This window comes from Centroberyx gerrardi, chromosome 8 (assembly GCF_048128805.1).
Source record: "Centroberyx gerrardi isolate f3 chromosome 8, fCenGer3.hap1.cur.20231027, whole genome shotgun sequence".
Lineage (NCBI taxonomy): Eukaryota > Metazoa > Chordata > Actinopteri > Beryciformes > Berycidae > Centroberyx > Centroberyx gerrardi.
The window spans coordinates 5,985,592-6,001,959 of NC_136004.1; the positions used below are offsets into that span (position 1 = coordinate 5,985,592).

The following is a 16,368-nucleotide window of genomic DNA, read 5'->3' on the forward strand; positions in this document are numbered from 1 at the left end:
GGAAGCCAGAAAACCTCTAGGTGAGTAGTGGCCTCTGTGGCTGAGACAGCTGTAAAATGCATTAATTTGATAAATACCTTCAGCAAAGCTATTCCTGAACAAGTCTGTGTTTGCTAAGCCCACACTTCTTAAAATCAAATTAAGTACTTTGTTTTCTATTGCTCTGCAAGCACCATTAACAACACAATGGAATGCAAATAGATAGACATTTAAATAGAAGGGTTTTACACCTTCGGTCTTATCATGAAACGGGGCAAAGCTGTGAGGAGATGGACACTTGTGACTGAGCAAATTTACTTTAGCCTGTGGGGTTTAATTAGGTTGAATAAAGCAGAGCTTCCCAAACTTTTTCATGTCAAGGACCCACAAATAGATCTGCATTAGACCACCAACCCCCATTTGATAAGACTTTGTCCCAAACACCCCCATCTGAGAAAATGTTTGTTGTTAGATATGACTTGGCCCAGAATTGTATAAATGTCTATGCTGTAGGTGGGGTGGGAACAGTGAAATTTCTAGTGAATTAAATAATAGTGAAATTAACCTATTCCACATTTTGCTGGGGGACCCCCTGGCGTTCCCCGGACCCCACTTTGAGAACCACTGGAGTGAAAGCAAGCCTGGTAAACTCCCATTCAAAGCTCTGTAAACGGAATAACACGCTGTTAACTCTGCACAACTGACAATTTAGTGACAATCTCAAGCTGTCATTTACTCGCAAAAATACTTTTTTGCGTGCCACCATTTGCCATTTGGTGATTTTTTTTTTTTCTCTTTTAGTTCAGTATTTTGTTTTGACAAAGGAAGGGAAAGGAAGGGAGTAATGGAGGGGGTAGGGAGGCTCCTGTCGTGTTTTACGCACTGGGTAATTGAGCGCTTTGACTGACAGCGGAGTGCCAAAAGGCGCAGACGCGCTCCGATTGGCCGGTGCGCACTTTACAATCTTCTCTTGTTTCCCAGCTCCGCACAAGCAGAGCGCTTACCTCCCCGAGCTCTCGCAGGAGCCAGACGCACCAGAGGAGCGCAACGGGGGCTGCAGCCAGAGGAGACCGGCCGTGGACTTTACCCAAAACCCCAAACTTAATACGATTTTACGCACACTAATCAGCAGGACTTTTTTTTTTCTTCTGCATTTGTTTTTTTCTTTCCCGGCGAAGCAAGTCTGTTGATTCCTCTCTTTCAGCTGCATTGTGAGTTGCATTCGTTTTATTGTGTGTTTAAAAAAAAAGCAAAACATGAGGTGTACTTCTGAACCGCTTTGGAGAATGATCCCGCTGGCTCTGACAGTGGCGCTCATGTCAGTGTGCCGAGCGTCCGAGTACGAGTACCTGAGCTGGAAGTCGGACATGTACAACGGCGGGCGCAGCTACGGCAAGCCGCCCCAGTGCGTGGACATCCCGGACGACCTGCGGCTCTGCCACAACGTGGGCTACAACCAGATGCTGCTGCCCAACCTGCTGGAGCACGAGACCATGGCCGAGGTGAAGCAGCAGGCGGGCAGCTGGGTGCCCCTGGTGCACAAGAACTGCCACCCGGGCACGCAGGTCTTCCTGTGCTCGCTGTTCGCGCCGGTGTGCCTGGAGCGGCCCATCTACCCGTGCCGCTGGCTGTGCGAGGCGGTGCGGGACGGCTGCACCCCCATCATGGAGGCCTTCGGCTTCCCCTGGCCCGAGATGCTCACCTGTGACAAGTTCCCCCAAGACGACGTGTGCATTGCCATGACGGCGCCCAATGCAACCGAGGCCACCAAGCCCACAGGTAAGCCGAGCCGCCACAGCGCTCCACAGGCCTGCGTCACTGTGGCTTTCAATGATCTACTGTTGAATTAACAGTTTTACTACGATTTTTGGTAACATTTTACAATGACCTCATTACAGACATTAACCTGTGCCTTAACCTATGGAAAAAATATTGTAAGTACACAATATTACTGTGTAGGTACTTGATGAAACTCTCCCTTGTAAGTGTTGTAAGTGCATTATGTATTAGGGTGATTTTTATCAAGTACCTACATAGTGATATTGTGTACTTACAACACTTTTCTATTGGTTAGTATCCTTTTTTAACCTTTATTTGTCAAGGGAAGGTTGACTGAGCACGTGAGCTCCTTTCCACATTTACACAGATCCACATATTTACACAGTCTGCTACTATTGGCCGCTGAGCAGCTTCATTGTAGCAGTTGGGGTTTCGGTGCCTTGCTCAAGAGCACCTCAACAGTAGCTTTTGAAGGGGGGGGGGGGGGGATTCTCTCTGATAGAGCCTGCTTCTGTATCCCATAGGATGCTGCCAGCCACAAGAAAAGTGGTGGCTAAATTATTATAATTGAACTTAGTTGTCCTTCTGTAAGAGCGATGCAGGCCTAGCTTTATCATCTGAGGATTTCTTAATGTAACTTACTATAGAGTGCTAAAGTAAGAGTAACTGCTTGACTGTGTGAACAAACAGCCGCCACTTTTGCCACAGTGTAAAAATTGACACCCGTGCAGCTAAATGGGCATGAGAATGTTGTTTCAGGGGTGAGGGTCTGTTTGCAGATGCAAATCCCAACACAAACAAACCAAATACAACCTTTTGGGGGAAATTCACCCGTGACCCCTCTGGATTTGATGCCACTTTGAAACATAAACCCCCCCACCCCCCACCCTCCCTAAAGAAAGTCTTCTGCGGTTACATCTCCTTTTCAGTCTAAGATCTATAAGCTCTGGCTTCAGTGTGGTGCGAACGTGAAGTTGCCTTTGCTATTGACAAAGAAGTGATGTTGTAACATTGAAAAAAAGCTCTAACAGATGGTAGTAATTTATTTCAAGGTGTTTGCTGAGTTGGAGGACAATGCTGGGAGGGCGTCCAGCAGCAAAAAACTAATACCTGCATCTATTAATCTCATTTTCTGCTCACTTATCAATGACAAATGCATAAAACTAAAGAAAGGTGGAAGGATGAAGAGAATTTGACAAGCAGACTGTCCAAATAATGTTGAAAAGAGAGCACGAAAACGCAGTCAGGGAGGGGGGCAAGGAGAGTGGAGCCAATGGTTTCTAAACAAAGCTCTCAAGGACATGGCAACCCCCCCATCATCTATCACTAATGGCTCCTTGGCTGCAGATTCTCTAAACCTGTTGGGACTCTATTGGTATGAAGCAAAGCCTGAATCAAGCCGTTTCAGACACCTCGCGCAGCATCAGGGGAGATATCGCAACATAGTCCAGGAAAAGCGGTGTTCCAGTACTAACCCCAATGAGCCAGACTGACAAATACCATGGAAACCCCGAAAAATGCACAAAAACAACATGCCTGGGGAAGATAAAGCCTGGGGAATTCGAAATAGTTTTTGTTTGAGACCGCACTTCTCGCCCGAGCGGCGTGTTTTATAGCTCACGCCGGCGTCCCTGCCAGCCGCCAGCACCGTTACCCAGGTGAGGTGTATGCCAGGGAAAGGGAAAGTACAATCGCCTCATTCACATTACCCCATAAATCAAAGGGGGAATTTCCATCATCACATCATCAACCTACTTATATTTCAATCTTGCGCCTTAAATACGCCTCTTGAACGCGCACGCCGCGGGTCGTTTCTCACACCGCCTTTGGAACATAAACGGTCGAACTGTGGATCTTCCAGCGACAGGGGGGGTTTAAGGTCGTCTCACCTCAATTACACAGCACTTACTGTATCTGAAGCGTAGTAGGACATGTCCCGGGTGGTTTGCAAAAAAAATAGAGGGAGATGGGGGTAGAAGAAAGTAGGAGTGTACTGACTGACATGGTGGTATGGACGGAAGCCCGGTCTCTTGAGAAAGACTCCCTTTTCTGGGTTGCGCGGGACCACACAGAGTTCCGCGGCCTTCCAGACGTCACCTGTTATCATTCGTTGTCAGCGCTGGTGATAAATAAACCAAGCGCCCCGTCCCCCGTCCCCCACCCGCCCGACCCAGCAGGACACAGGGCCAGGCTTGTTTTAGGTCCAGGCGAACTCGGTCACTGCTCCATTTCAGCTCATTAATCCCATGAATATTCCTTTCCAAAGGTAGATTGCAAGCAAACATTCTCCAGGATCTAACCCGTTTCGACCAAGATGGGACAAAGGGCGTCCTAATCTCCTTACCTGCTCTGCTTAATGGGTGTTAATAGAAGTCAGCTAACGGCGCTTACCACGTCACTGCCGAATACAGGCTGGTGATAATTGATTTAAAGGAGAAACGAGTCGAAATGGGGAAATAGGGACCCCGTGACTCTGTAAACAGTGTCTGTTTTTGCAAGCCCCTTTTACACCCGGGTGTTACTTTCGCAGGCCTTTGTCAAACACATGTAATGGACAACTGGTAACGGAGAGAAAAGCGATGTGTTTGTTTTGGTTTTTACCCTCTGCACATATTATTCAGATATGCGATGTTGAAACGCAGCCCGTTTAGATTAAATGCTTCAGGACTTTGTTATCCTTTTTGTACGTCCGATTTTGTTTGGAAAGTAAGCTCAGCTGTTTGGCACGGAGCGATCATTTGCGGTAAGTCTAAAAAAATAAAATAGAAAAATCATGTTGATGAAATATTCACAGATATGCCTCTAGACCGAATTACTTTTTGGCAAAAACACATTTTGGCTTTTCGTCTTTAGTCGGCTTTTCGTCTATAGTCAGTTATAATTGGAATGCCATAGCATTCCTTTAAACTTGGATTGTATATCATTGCCATAGATAGGTTCCTGCTTTCCTTCCACACTTCTAACACTCTCATTTCTGAGTGAATAAATTAGATTTCAGGAAAAAACAAATAGTGTGGATTTATAATGTCTGTGTGCATGGGTGCTTTTGCTGAAAAACATCTTCAGAATGGGGAAATGTATTGCAGCCTGAGGAATTTCTCACACACTTAGACGTCTTATACCTTATAGTGAGGTCAGTTTTAATTATTTCAATGCCAACACACAATGTGACAAACCATCCAAGGGTGTATACCGAAGTTCTTGAGCATTAGAGTGGAAAGACTGGTCGCAAGGAGCACTGTTTTGAAAAAGTTCCAAAGGCCTATCTCTCTGCATGTAGCAGATAGCAGGCAGGAGTGTTTACTGCAACTCTTAGTTACAGCTGGCTATAAAAGTTGAGGACATTCCTCACTGAGGTCAGGTCATCAGAGCATAGACGAGCCCGAGAGACCGGGGGAACCAAGAGTTTTACTTCCAAGACACTAGATAGGATCTCTGCACACAGAGATGGGTGTGTAATGGGGAGAATCGCATCCCACTTACAGGATTCATCATTTTAAATTGGACTCCAAGGGCAGGGCTGTGATATTTTAAGATTTTCATTTTAACTCCTATTCATTTCTATTGGGAAATTAACTGTTTTGCTGCTTTTTCCTGCTTTCTTTGTTCCTAATCACATCCCCGATGGCCACTGTGGCAAAGCGATGTGAATAATTCAGTTTTTGCTCTTGCTTAGCTGCCGCTTCGCAGGAAGCAGGCGCCGTTGCTTTGCATTGCATTGGTTTGCATTTGATATTTTGCCACTTTTCCAGTTGCGTTGATGACTTCAAAACTGCGTCTCCCCCCCCCCCCCTATTTTCCACAGGTTACTCCCCCATCTGCCCTCCATGTGACAATGAAATGAAAACAGACGCCATGCTGGAGCACATGTGTGCCAGTGAGTTCGGTAAGCATCCTCCCAGCACCCACCGTGCCAACACACACACACACACACACACACAACATGCAAATACGCACATGGACACACCCCACTATATTATGCCTCGACATGTCTTCCAAAATATCACCTTAAACAGTAGCATGAGTGTGCATCACTTGTCTCTTCCATCTTTAGTCTTTATATGAACATGCTGAACGAAGGTAACGCATCTGCCTTTTTTTTTTTCCTGGAGTGCTTATGTGACCATACATGGCCATTTCCATTCCAGGTTAAGCTATGGAGCTTTTGTTGTTTTCATGCCTATCATGGTCGTAACAGAGCGTTGAACAGGAAAGCGGTTCCTTGTAATTCCCTTTTAATCCTTGGTGAGATCAATCAGGCTGTCTGTTTTTTTTTCTTTTTTTGTACAAGTTAGATTAAAGGTGAGAGAAAAAGCAAGGAGAGTTTTTAACCCCTGGATCGAAGTTGCGGTCTGTCTGGCTTGTTAAAGGCTAATATTCTGTAACTAATGAATTGGGGTCATTGAGAGTGGCACTAAAGCCTTTATGTGGCAGGCCCTCGCAGCAGTAAAGTGGGATGTTTGCTCTACTGTCTGGTCCGTCTGTTGTGTCAGAATGCCTTCAGTCTGTTTCTGCTGGGGGGAAAAGTCACTTTAAATCTGTTTCTAAATGGAGCAGTGAATGACATAGAATTCATTGTTTAGTTTTTGTTCAAGATAGCAGGTATCAACATTTGTAAGAAATACGTTTTTGTGCAATTTTTAAAGAGAGAAAATCCATTTCAGCTGGCCCCATAACCTGTATTGGTTAGTGAGGTCAGTGGGTTGGCACACTGTCTTCATAAAGTTCTCATACTGAAGTAACATGGCACAAATGAGGATAAATGCTTGTTTTGCCAAAATTCGTATCCCCCGTAAATAATGTGTTTCCCTGGCGGCGTGTCTTTGTTTCGTCCTCAGTGTGTGGTGTTGTTTTGCCGCTGCACAAGGAAATTATTATGGGGGGAAAGTGCTTAATAAATGACAAGTAGACTAATGTACGGCCTGGCAACTTCCTTGTAGAATCAATGGACGCTTGTGGTTCGAGATAATAAGATCACAAATCAGCGTGTACTTTCATTCTTTGTAATTTCTTTGAAATGTTTTTTTTTGAAATGTTGTTTTACCCTTTGAAAAGACAGCAATAGGAAAACAATCCTCCAAAAATGAAACGATTTTGTTGTTTTCTTCCCTGGTGGGACATCGAGACGAAGACACACTGCCAGGGGAAATCATATTTTTAAGGGGAAACAAATTTTGACATAACAATGCTGCTGCTGTTGGATGAAAACTTTGTAACTTTAAAAAGTCAATATGTCAACAGTTATTTTCAGATGAACAACCACACATTTTTAAAATTTTAAAATTAGTTTTGAGGGGTTTCACAGGGTTCCCTTGGGTTCCCACTGGTTATGGAATTTCTGGAATATCATGGAATGTAGAGAGGTGTATTCCAGACAGGGAAAGTCTGGGAATTTGATTGATTCTCTGGGGAACTCAGGAAATATCAGGGGATTTTACAAATGGGTCACTTTACAGGAATATAGCAAAATGCATTTTACAACTTGCTTCACATATTCATTGCATTAGATGGTTTTCAGCCCAACAACACTAACAAATGTGGAAGGAATCAAATGTTTAGGTCATGGAAGCTCTCCAACATACTTATGAAAAGTCATGGAATTCATAAAGGACAGTGTAACCCCCCTCAGTTAAATTAAAAACATGAACATCACCAGATTTGCAGTTAGGAGGGTTTCCAGCACTGATATGTGCATGATATACGCAAGATGCGGGATGTCGTGCTTTAATGTTTCATTCCCTAGCCGGGCCAAAAAACTTCAGTTGTCAGTTTCGAGTCGAATTCCAGGTGCCAGGCCGCGCAAACATGGACTGGACGCATTGGAAACAGACATTCTTCCAGTTCTCGGGGAAAAAAGTTTAAAGTTCTATTTGTTTAACGAATTGCCTCGTTGTTTATGCTGCGGTGACGGGACTTGCCTTTCAGTCTGCATCCTGGTTAGCCAAGAGGAGAGTGGCACATTATTGGCTTGTTTCATCTCTGATTAAGACAGATGTTGTTTTGCTTCCTTGTCATAAGTCCCTTAACCCTTGCCATGTGAGGATACACAGAAAAGCCTGAGCGTCGAACTGCTGACGCTGCAGGTTTGAGCACACAAGGGACGGACCTTCCCTGGAATGCGGCAAACATCGCAGTGAAACGAGCGCGACTTGATTGCGGCGGGGTAAACAAGTAATACATAGTCTGACAAGAGATAGCGTCATTGGGTATGTTACAAAAGTTTGGCTAAAGTTGTTTGTTTTTTCCATGAAAACGGAAAACTGCGACTATAAATATCTCTGACAGCAGCTGAAGTCAAGTAATAGAGTTCATGTCTTGTCTTGAGGAAAAATAGAATAAAATCACTGGGTGTAATCATGATCTGTTTTTTATCCTCCCAACAGAAGATAAGGCCACTGCCATCATCTCGATTTCATTATGCTAGTTTTGACTTGACTGGGAATGGATGGACACAGTAGCGGCATGTTTTAGGAGCGCTTGGTGAAGCTAGAAGGGCCTGTCTTGTTTTGTTTGGAGAACACACAGTAAAATTTTCCAGCGTTAATAAGTGTTGATTTTTCAGTGCCAATTATTTTTTTAGCTGATTGGAGAGTTTGTTCACTCTGATATGGTGTTACATTAACATTGATGGGTGTGGACTTATATAAACATTGGCATTAGTGTTGAGTTTTACCCTGTCAGAGTTAAATTCTGACAATTTTGCTGTGCAGGCCGCAAGATAGATAATAGATTTTTTTGCTCTTATCATCTGGAACGTCGGCATAAACAATGTGCCGACTGACCTTTCACTCCGTGGTGATGGAAAACCGCAGCGAGGCCAGAGGAATGAATCAGTGACTTGCATCGGGGTCTTTATTAATCTGTGTGGACCAATCATGTGTAAAATATCCTCGCTCTGGCAGCGAATTAGCATTTTTGTCCACTGAAAACCTCAGTTCCTGGAAGCATCGCATTGCGAAAGGTCTGTTCTCACTTTAGTTAAGTGTTAAGTTTTTTTGTTTTTTTCTTTCATAATAATAATAATGTGTCTATTGTTTGAAGTCCTGCGTAATTGCTTCCCTCCAATTACACAAGTACATTTGACTTTCCCGTGGGACTTCATCCTGATAAAAGTAGAGAATGCAAATGCAAGACAGCATTTGATTACTAGGTGGTTGGATGTAGCACAATCTGGCAGAGGTGTTGCACTAAATAGGGAGAAAAAAAGAAGTTGCTTGAAAGTTGGTTGTGTGTCTTCAAGCTGATACAACAGAATCACATTACGTTTTGGCTTCGGCACTTGAATGCGTAGGTCATTTGGAAGAGTTCCAGGTCACTTTTTAGTGCAGCACTCTGGGTTCCTCCGGTGGTAACTAAGATAACTAAGACACTTCCTGATTTCTCAGAGATCCTGATGAAATTGTACCCCCCCCACCCCCCCACCCCTCCACCTCCTATTGCCGTCCCAGCTGGTGACGGATTTACGGCACATCCCACTCAACACTTTGTTCCCACCGCAATTTATCTCTGCGCTTAAGGTTTTACGGTACCTCATTGTCCCGAAAAACTCCAGCGCCCTTCAATTAAATCTCTCCTCTGCCGCTGACAGCTCACTTTGTTGCCGTTGCCAAATTGCTCCATCCCCATGCCGATGCAGTAAACAACAGGGCGGCCCCTGCGCCGGGGCACTGATCACCTCGGCTTATCGGATCAGACGCGTTCCATTATTGTGAACGGGGGGACTGGTGCACGCCCTCCTGCTGGGTTTATGACACCCTGGAAGCTGGAGGTCCTGTCTCTACCTCTAAAGCAGGCCAGGGGTCAGGGAGCAAAGTTAAAGGGGGATTTTCCGCCGAAGTTGACGTTTAGAATCGCATTGCCTGATATGGTTCAAGGGAAAATTTATGCACTCGTGAACGTGCTGTCATAAAAATCTGAATCCATTTTTCATTGTTCTAAATGTTTAAAATAGGCATCAGAAAATGACTGTTTGAGTAATGCTCTCTCAGCTGGCTAAAGAAATGCATGCTGGATTGCATTTCTTTTTATATATTTTCAGCTCAGACTCAGAAAAAATGGGACATTTCTAGGAAAACTTTGCAAAATAACCTAAAAGTCAACTTTGATGGTTAAGATGTCCCCTAAACCTTCTACAGCTTGCATGGATAAAGAAGTCTGAGATCCTGATTGGGCTGTTTTATTGGAATCAGAATCCTTTTAATCACCAAGGGAATTACAGTAGCCTACACACTGTATAAGGATAAGAGCTCACATTCAGTGCAAAGGGACAGTACCAGACATGCCAGCACCCAAGGGTGGAAGTAATAAATTGCATTTATTCTCATTACTATAGTCGAGCAGCTTTTTTGTGTACTTGTACTTTTTTGAGTACTTTATGAAGTCAGTAATTTTACATTTTAAATGAGCTTCTTTTTACTTTTACTTAAATAGATGTTAGCACCAGTAATTTTACTTCTGCTTAAGTCAAATATCAGCAAAGTAGCAGCATGTAGGCTACTTGAATAGAATATTTTGGTACTCTTACCTAACACCAGCACTGAAGACCACCTACTGGATGGATTTTCATGTTTGGCTTTGCTGAAGTGAAAATAGTTATTTCAACATGTCTGTAATCTTGTGCAGATTATAGTTATGGGTGGCTAGTTTTTTTTTTTTTAAAGCACAGTCCCAGAATATATTATTCTTTGAGGAATGCACAAGTGAGGACACAGTTTCACCACCCCTCAGTCAAGGATAGCACTTTTTCCCCCTTAACACTTCAATTATTTTATATGGCGTTACTGGTTACTGTACACTCTGGTGGAGGAGATTAAGCACTCAAGCAACACGAGGTGCAAAGAAAGTTCAATGCAGTCAAAGGATTATGAGGATGGAGGATTTATCAAGATGAAGTCCTTTCAGGGGTGGGCTAGGCCCTCTCTTTTATGACTCACTAATTATGAACGCTGCCCATTTTGATTTCACTGAACACTAAGCCTCCTCACAGAGACCGTTTCAGGGACTGAAGACAGAGGATAAAAGTCTTAATCCCAACCATGTGCACTGTTAATACTGGGAAAAACAGGACTGTTCCTTTCTAACACTTTAATTAGCACTGGGAAGATTCGAAGGCGATGGAAGAGATGAAACCTAGAGCAGTTTCTTGAAGCAGCCATTCAGGTTTCCAGTGGGTCCGGTGCCAAACATCATGAATGTGCTCAAAGTGAGTCAGCAGGGATTTTGTGTCTACCCTCTGGCTGTGTGGATTCCTGAAAACTATGAGGAATATCAGGCAAAAGTTCTGGTTTATCAGCTCAGATCTCCCTTGCAATGAGAGCAGAATTCATGTTCAGCCATGAGGGTGTTCCCTGCACCGCAGGTCACAAGGCTTTATCTCCGACGCGACTCAGTGCTTTATCTTGACAAGAGCTCAGTGAATTAGATTTGACATAGCGTGCCACGTTTTTCTCATGTTACCGTGTCACAAGGTCACCGGCGCTGCACACACATCACTGTCAGTGGAAAATGAGGAGGCGCGATATGTGGAGGAGGCATATGGAGCTTTGGACCACCAGAGGCTGACTCGTGCTCTGTTTCCAAAGGGAAACTGGAGGAAACAGAGAGATTAGAAGGTTAAATAGAGTTTAGTGAAAGATCAGGCATATTAGGATAAAGCGAAAAAACAGCAGGAGATTCAGAAAGAGGGAGAAGCCAAAAAAGAGGGTGTTATCCAAACTAGTGGTGCATACTGATGCCAGTTTTGCACTGCCAATGCGGATTCTGATGCTAACATTTTCAGGATCCACTGATACTGAATACCAGTCAGATACGTTACTTTTATTGAACAGTATAGACCTAGACTATTACTTTCAGATCAATGGACAAAATAATGGACAATCTGTTATTCTTCATTAGACGATGTGTGGAAAAGGCAGAAAATCAACATATATGTTATCAGGCTTTAGTATCGGGAAAGTTCTCTGATACAGATATCCGATTACATTTAGGTATTTTCCTGATACCAGTTTCCTGATACATCTGCTTCCCTAATCCAGATATTTGTCAGGAAGAGATTTGCGATGTTGCAGTCATGCCTCATGTTGAGAGCCACTAATATGTTTTCAGTCAACAGTGGCACAATGAATTTCTGTCAAGTCATCTGTCTCTATACAGCAGAGCATAAGCAAGAGAATTAGCTGATGTTTTCACCCAGGTTGGGTGGGTTTAGTGATCAAAGCTAATGAAAAGGGAAGCTATTCAGAGGAACAAGCCATTTGGTCATTTTCCAACGTGAGGAACAAAGGCCATATATGTTATTAGAACATTCTTTACAGAAATATTTGCAAATACATTTTATTTGTGTTTGTTTGTGCCAGTTGTGGTTCTGATGTTGAGTGATGTTGAGTGATAGTAGGCTCCATGCTAACACTTAAGCATACACTATGTTGAGTGATAGTAAGCCACTAGCATTATTTCAAAAAGGAGAAAATGAGAACTTGTAGCAACACTAAAGCTAAATGGTAAGTAGGTCTAATCTGGGGCCTGGCAGTTTTGTGTAGGAATTTGGTAAAATATACATAAAATATGATATTAAAATAATTGTTTTAACTACCGGGAACTACTTTACCTGTTTCCATAGGGCGATGGGAGACTAGCTGTGCAGCTAAAAATAAAAATAAATCACTTTGCAGTGAATGAATATGTGGTTGCTCACCTGAAATAGTTCCAAAAATAATCCTGGCTACATCAGCTATGTTGAGTTTAAACATAGGAATCAACAACTTTTTATTAGGCCTACTAAAAGGTCAGTCTTCTTACTTCGGATAATGCTTGTCGCCAACTATCACTCAACATAGTGTATGCTGGGTGTATTCATTGAAATAAATTGGGTGGTTGTAGTCTAGGAAGGTCAGAGAGTTGTGATTGGAAGGTTGCTGGTTTAAATCAGTGAATAAATGAAGCTCTCCCTTTTCTCACACAACTATCATCAAGGTTGCCGTGAGCAAGACACTTAACCCCCAGTCACTCCAGTGGCTCTGCTTAGTGCCCAACAGGAAAACACTGGTTGTACTAGGCAGCTCCCACGTGTGAATGTGTGCAACTGCATGAATGTGAAGCAGGACGGTGCTGAAAAAGAGCATGCATGCATCAGAATGAACAAAAGTAAAAAAGAAACTAAAAAAAAAACCCCAAAAAACATTCCAGTAAAATGAGAATCTGGACGGATTGTTTTCCCATACCCGTATACTTTCACTAGTCATGCCCATGACAGGAAGATTTTTCTTTATAATCCCTCTCCCCCCGCAATCCCTTACAGAATTACATTACCATACTTTCTCCTCCCTGAAGAGATGGTGCTGATTTGCCACTGATACCCTTTAGCAACCCGACCTTTCTGTCATTTTGCTAGCATGCTACACAGAGGGATTACAGTGCATGACTGGCATTTTTGTACTCATGAAATATTAACCAGCGCTCCTTAGCGGCAGGCGATGGCCTTAGCCCAACCATTTTGTACGAGACGCCACGCACCGCTAGGCATGAGGTAATGTCGAGAACTTGTGTGTGTGTTTTTTTTAACCCCTTTTCCCCTTTCCTCCGACTGCAGCTTTCAAGGCCAAAATCAAGGAGGTGAAGCGGGAAAACATGGACCGCAAGGTGATCCTGCAGAAGAAGAAGAAGCTGTTGAAAACGGGGAGCCTGACGAGGAAGGACTTGAGGAAGCTGGTGTTGTACTTGAAGAACGGCGCGGACTGCCCCTGCCAGCAGCTGGACAACCTGGGCAACCAGTATCTAATCATGGGCAGGAAGGTGGATAAGCAGTACCTCCTCACAGGCATCCACAAGTGGGACAAGGCCAGCAAAGAGTTCAAAAAGGCCATCAAGAAACTCAAGACCTACAAGTGTCCCGCCTTCGAGAACGTCTTCAAATAATATGACCTCCCCCCCTTCCTTTGTTTGCATCTCATCCTACATATGAACTTGCACAACCATAAAAACCCAAAACTTTTTGCTTTCTATTGTTCTGTTTATATATCTATATATCTTTGTATATTTTACCGATATACTTTGAAATCTCCGTTTGTCCATTTCTAGTTGAACGTGGCGATCGGTGACGCCACAGTTTATAGGGTTGGGTTGCCATTTTTTTTTTTTTTTGGGGGTTAAGAAAAGGACATTGTAGTAAAAGCCCTTCCTCACTGAAATCATTTCCACTATATGTATGTAGATACTCGTGTTACACACTTCCAGTGTGCTGCAAAGACATCCGAGACAGGTTCTTCTCGCTCTGATCATATAATAATAGATCATAGAATCAGTGATTAGACTACAGAATTGACAATTGCTGGTATTTTTTTTAGCTTTAAAAGCCACACTGTAGAGAGCAGCTTCAGATAGGGTAGTTGTTGAATAACTTATTGACACTAGTATGATAGAGTGCTGCCGCGACCTGATTGTTTTGTCAAATTAATGACTGCACTACCGCTAATTTTGATCATTTCATTTCCAATTGCCTCATTCCAATGACTTTATTTTTACATACTTCTTTTTTTTTTTTTTACTTGAAAAATCATAACAAAATCATAACTACCAATACACATCCACAAACTGCTTATCAGAGTCCGTAAACCTACTCTATGATACACATCAGTTATGGCCTGCTCTTTACAATATGTAATGCTATAATATGTATTAACAATATAACAACTACAGTCCAGAACAAAACAATGATTAGTTGTACCAGAACTAATATCTGATTCTGGTGCAGAATAGTCTGATTTCTTGTCATGTATCTTGTCAGCTGACATTTGGCCAAATATTTTGTTTGTTTTTTTTACATTTTTTATCTTTCTAAATACAGTCTAGCTGCAGTAATCACTATCCGTCAGTAATGGTGTTCTTTCCGTCTTCTAAAACCGGCTTGTAGTCTCACATTATTAAAAGTGCAAAAATTGTCCGAGTGCAAAAAAATGCCAAATCTGTGTTTTGGATTGTTTTGCTCCGTGTTGCTGGTCCATTTTAGCACTATTTTGTGTCATGATTTGAATGTCAGCAGTGCATTTGCTGCCTATTACATGTACATACAAATTTTACATAAATATGGAAAAAAGAAATGGTGTCTGGAATATCATTTTGTTTTCTTTTATGGATTTATATGTATTTTTCATGTTTCCATTTCATAAAAGAACATTATGGATGCTCCATTCATTTGCCTGCACAGCCTCCAGTATTTCAGATTGCTGTTACTGAGACATTATTACACCCAATTATAGTTGCTCTCACAAAAGTGAAGCGCCAGCAAAACACCAACAGCAGCCTAAATGGATATTATCCTACACTGTGATAAGTGAAGATAGCAATATGCTGCAAAAATGCCTCTGCATAAAACAATAATGTATCTTTGTACAGACTTTTATACAGCCTGGTTCAAAAACTACATGAAATATAATGATTAATTGATTATAGACCCATGCTTTTAAATGGACACCATGTGTAAAAGCCTCATATATGCTTTGTAAACAGGCGGTATTAGAGTATAATCTTGCATAAATAAGGCCTTGATTGTACTATTGTAGTTTGGCACCTCAAATCTGCCTTGAAAAGACCTTGCGATCTCTTATCACTCTGTAAACCTTCATTTTACGCTTTGCTTGTGATGTGTGTGCGTATTGTCTGGTGCTGTAAAAACAAAGCGGGGCATGCGCTGCCAGTACAGTCGGCGCGTGCTTTGACAATCATGTCAAACAGACGGCAATATTTCCCTGGTTGAGCCAAACTAACATTTTCACGCTTTTTTGGAGAGAAGGGATCTGTCTCGCATGCATGTTTTTATTCCCTCTGCTCTGACCATGCTCTTCAAACAATCCAGATTCTTGTCTTGACGTCTTATAGAGGTTCGTTGTGGTTTCACGGGCTGTTGGTGCCTCGGTATGCTGTGTGTAAATGCTAATCCTGAGATATACATCATTAACAGCTCATGCTGATAGTGAAGTTTAATGCTTTCTTAACCAAAGTGCAACGCTGTCTAATCAACTGTCAAATTCAAAAGATTTGTTTCCACAAAGCCTGCGCTGATGGATACGGTTTCCATGCTGAACAGGTGTGATTTTCCCATGCCATTTCATTTGATACATCAACAATAACATGTAAATGTGCACGGAATCCAATAGAGATATCAAAACAAGGCTGACAAGGGCAGCGGATTGTTCGCCAGCTTATATTTCCATTCCACACCACCATCAATTTGGGTATAACGCATTTTGAATGTTTAAACGCAAATATTCCCCCATGTTGAAATTGATCATGTCCGCACAACGCGGAGAAACAACAAAACAATAAAACACTGCGCCGACCCTGTCAATAAAAAGGCTTGTTAAAAAACCAGGAAGTATCAAACGGACCAACGTCTTACCCATCTGGTTCCAGTAATGGCTTCGGTATTGGAAAATATATCTCAGATGTGGACGTTGCTTTCTAATCATTACTTCAGCTGTCTTCAAAAGAGCCCCAGAAACCCAGGGCCAGGATGCAGCTTTGTCCTATTAAGAGACGATCTGTAAAAAACATCCTGTTGGATTCGTCGTTTCACTGAGAACCACAAATTGACAAAACTGATGAAATACTATTTTG

General features: G+C 42.6%; 1 protein-coding gene across 1 annotated transcript; it reads left to right on the forward strand.

Moving 5' to 3' along the window:
• The first annotated feature begins 1,003 nt into the window (after positions 1 to 1,003).
• On the forward strand, positions 1,004 to 14,848 carry sfrp1a (secreted frizzled-related protein 1a). Its single transcript, XM_071911527.2, has 3 exons — positions 1,004 to 1,758; positions 5,564 to 5,644; positions 13,346 to 14,848. The coding sequence occupies exons 1-3, from the start codon at positions 1,236 to 1,238 to the stop codon at positions 13,669 to 13,671; spliced, it is 930 nt and encodes a 309-aa protein (XP_071767628.1). The 5' UTR covers positions 1,004 to 1,235; the 3' UTR covers positions 13,672 to 14,848.
• The last annotated feature ends 1,520 nt before the right edge of the window (positions 14,849 to 16,368 follow it).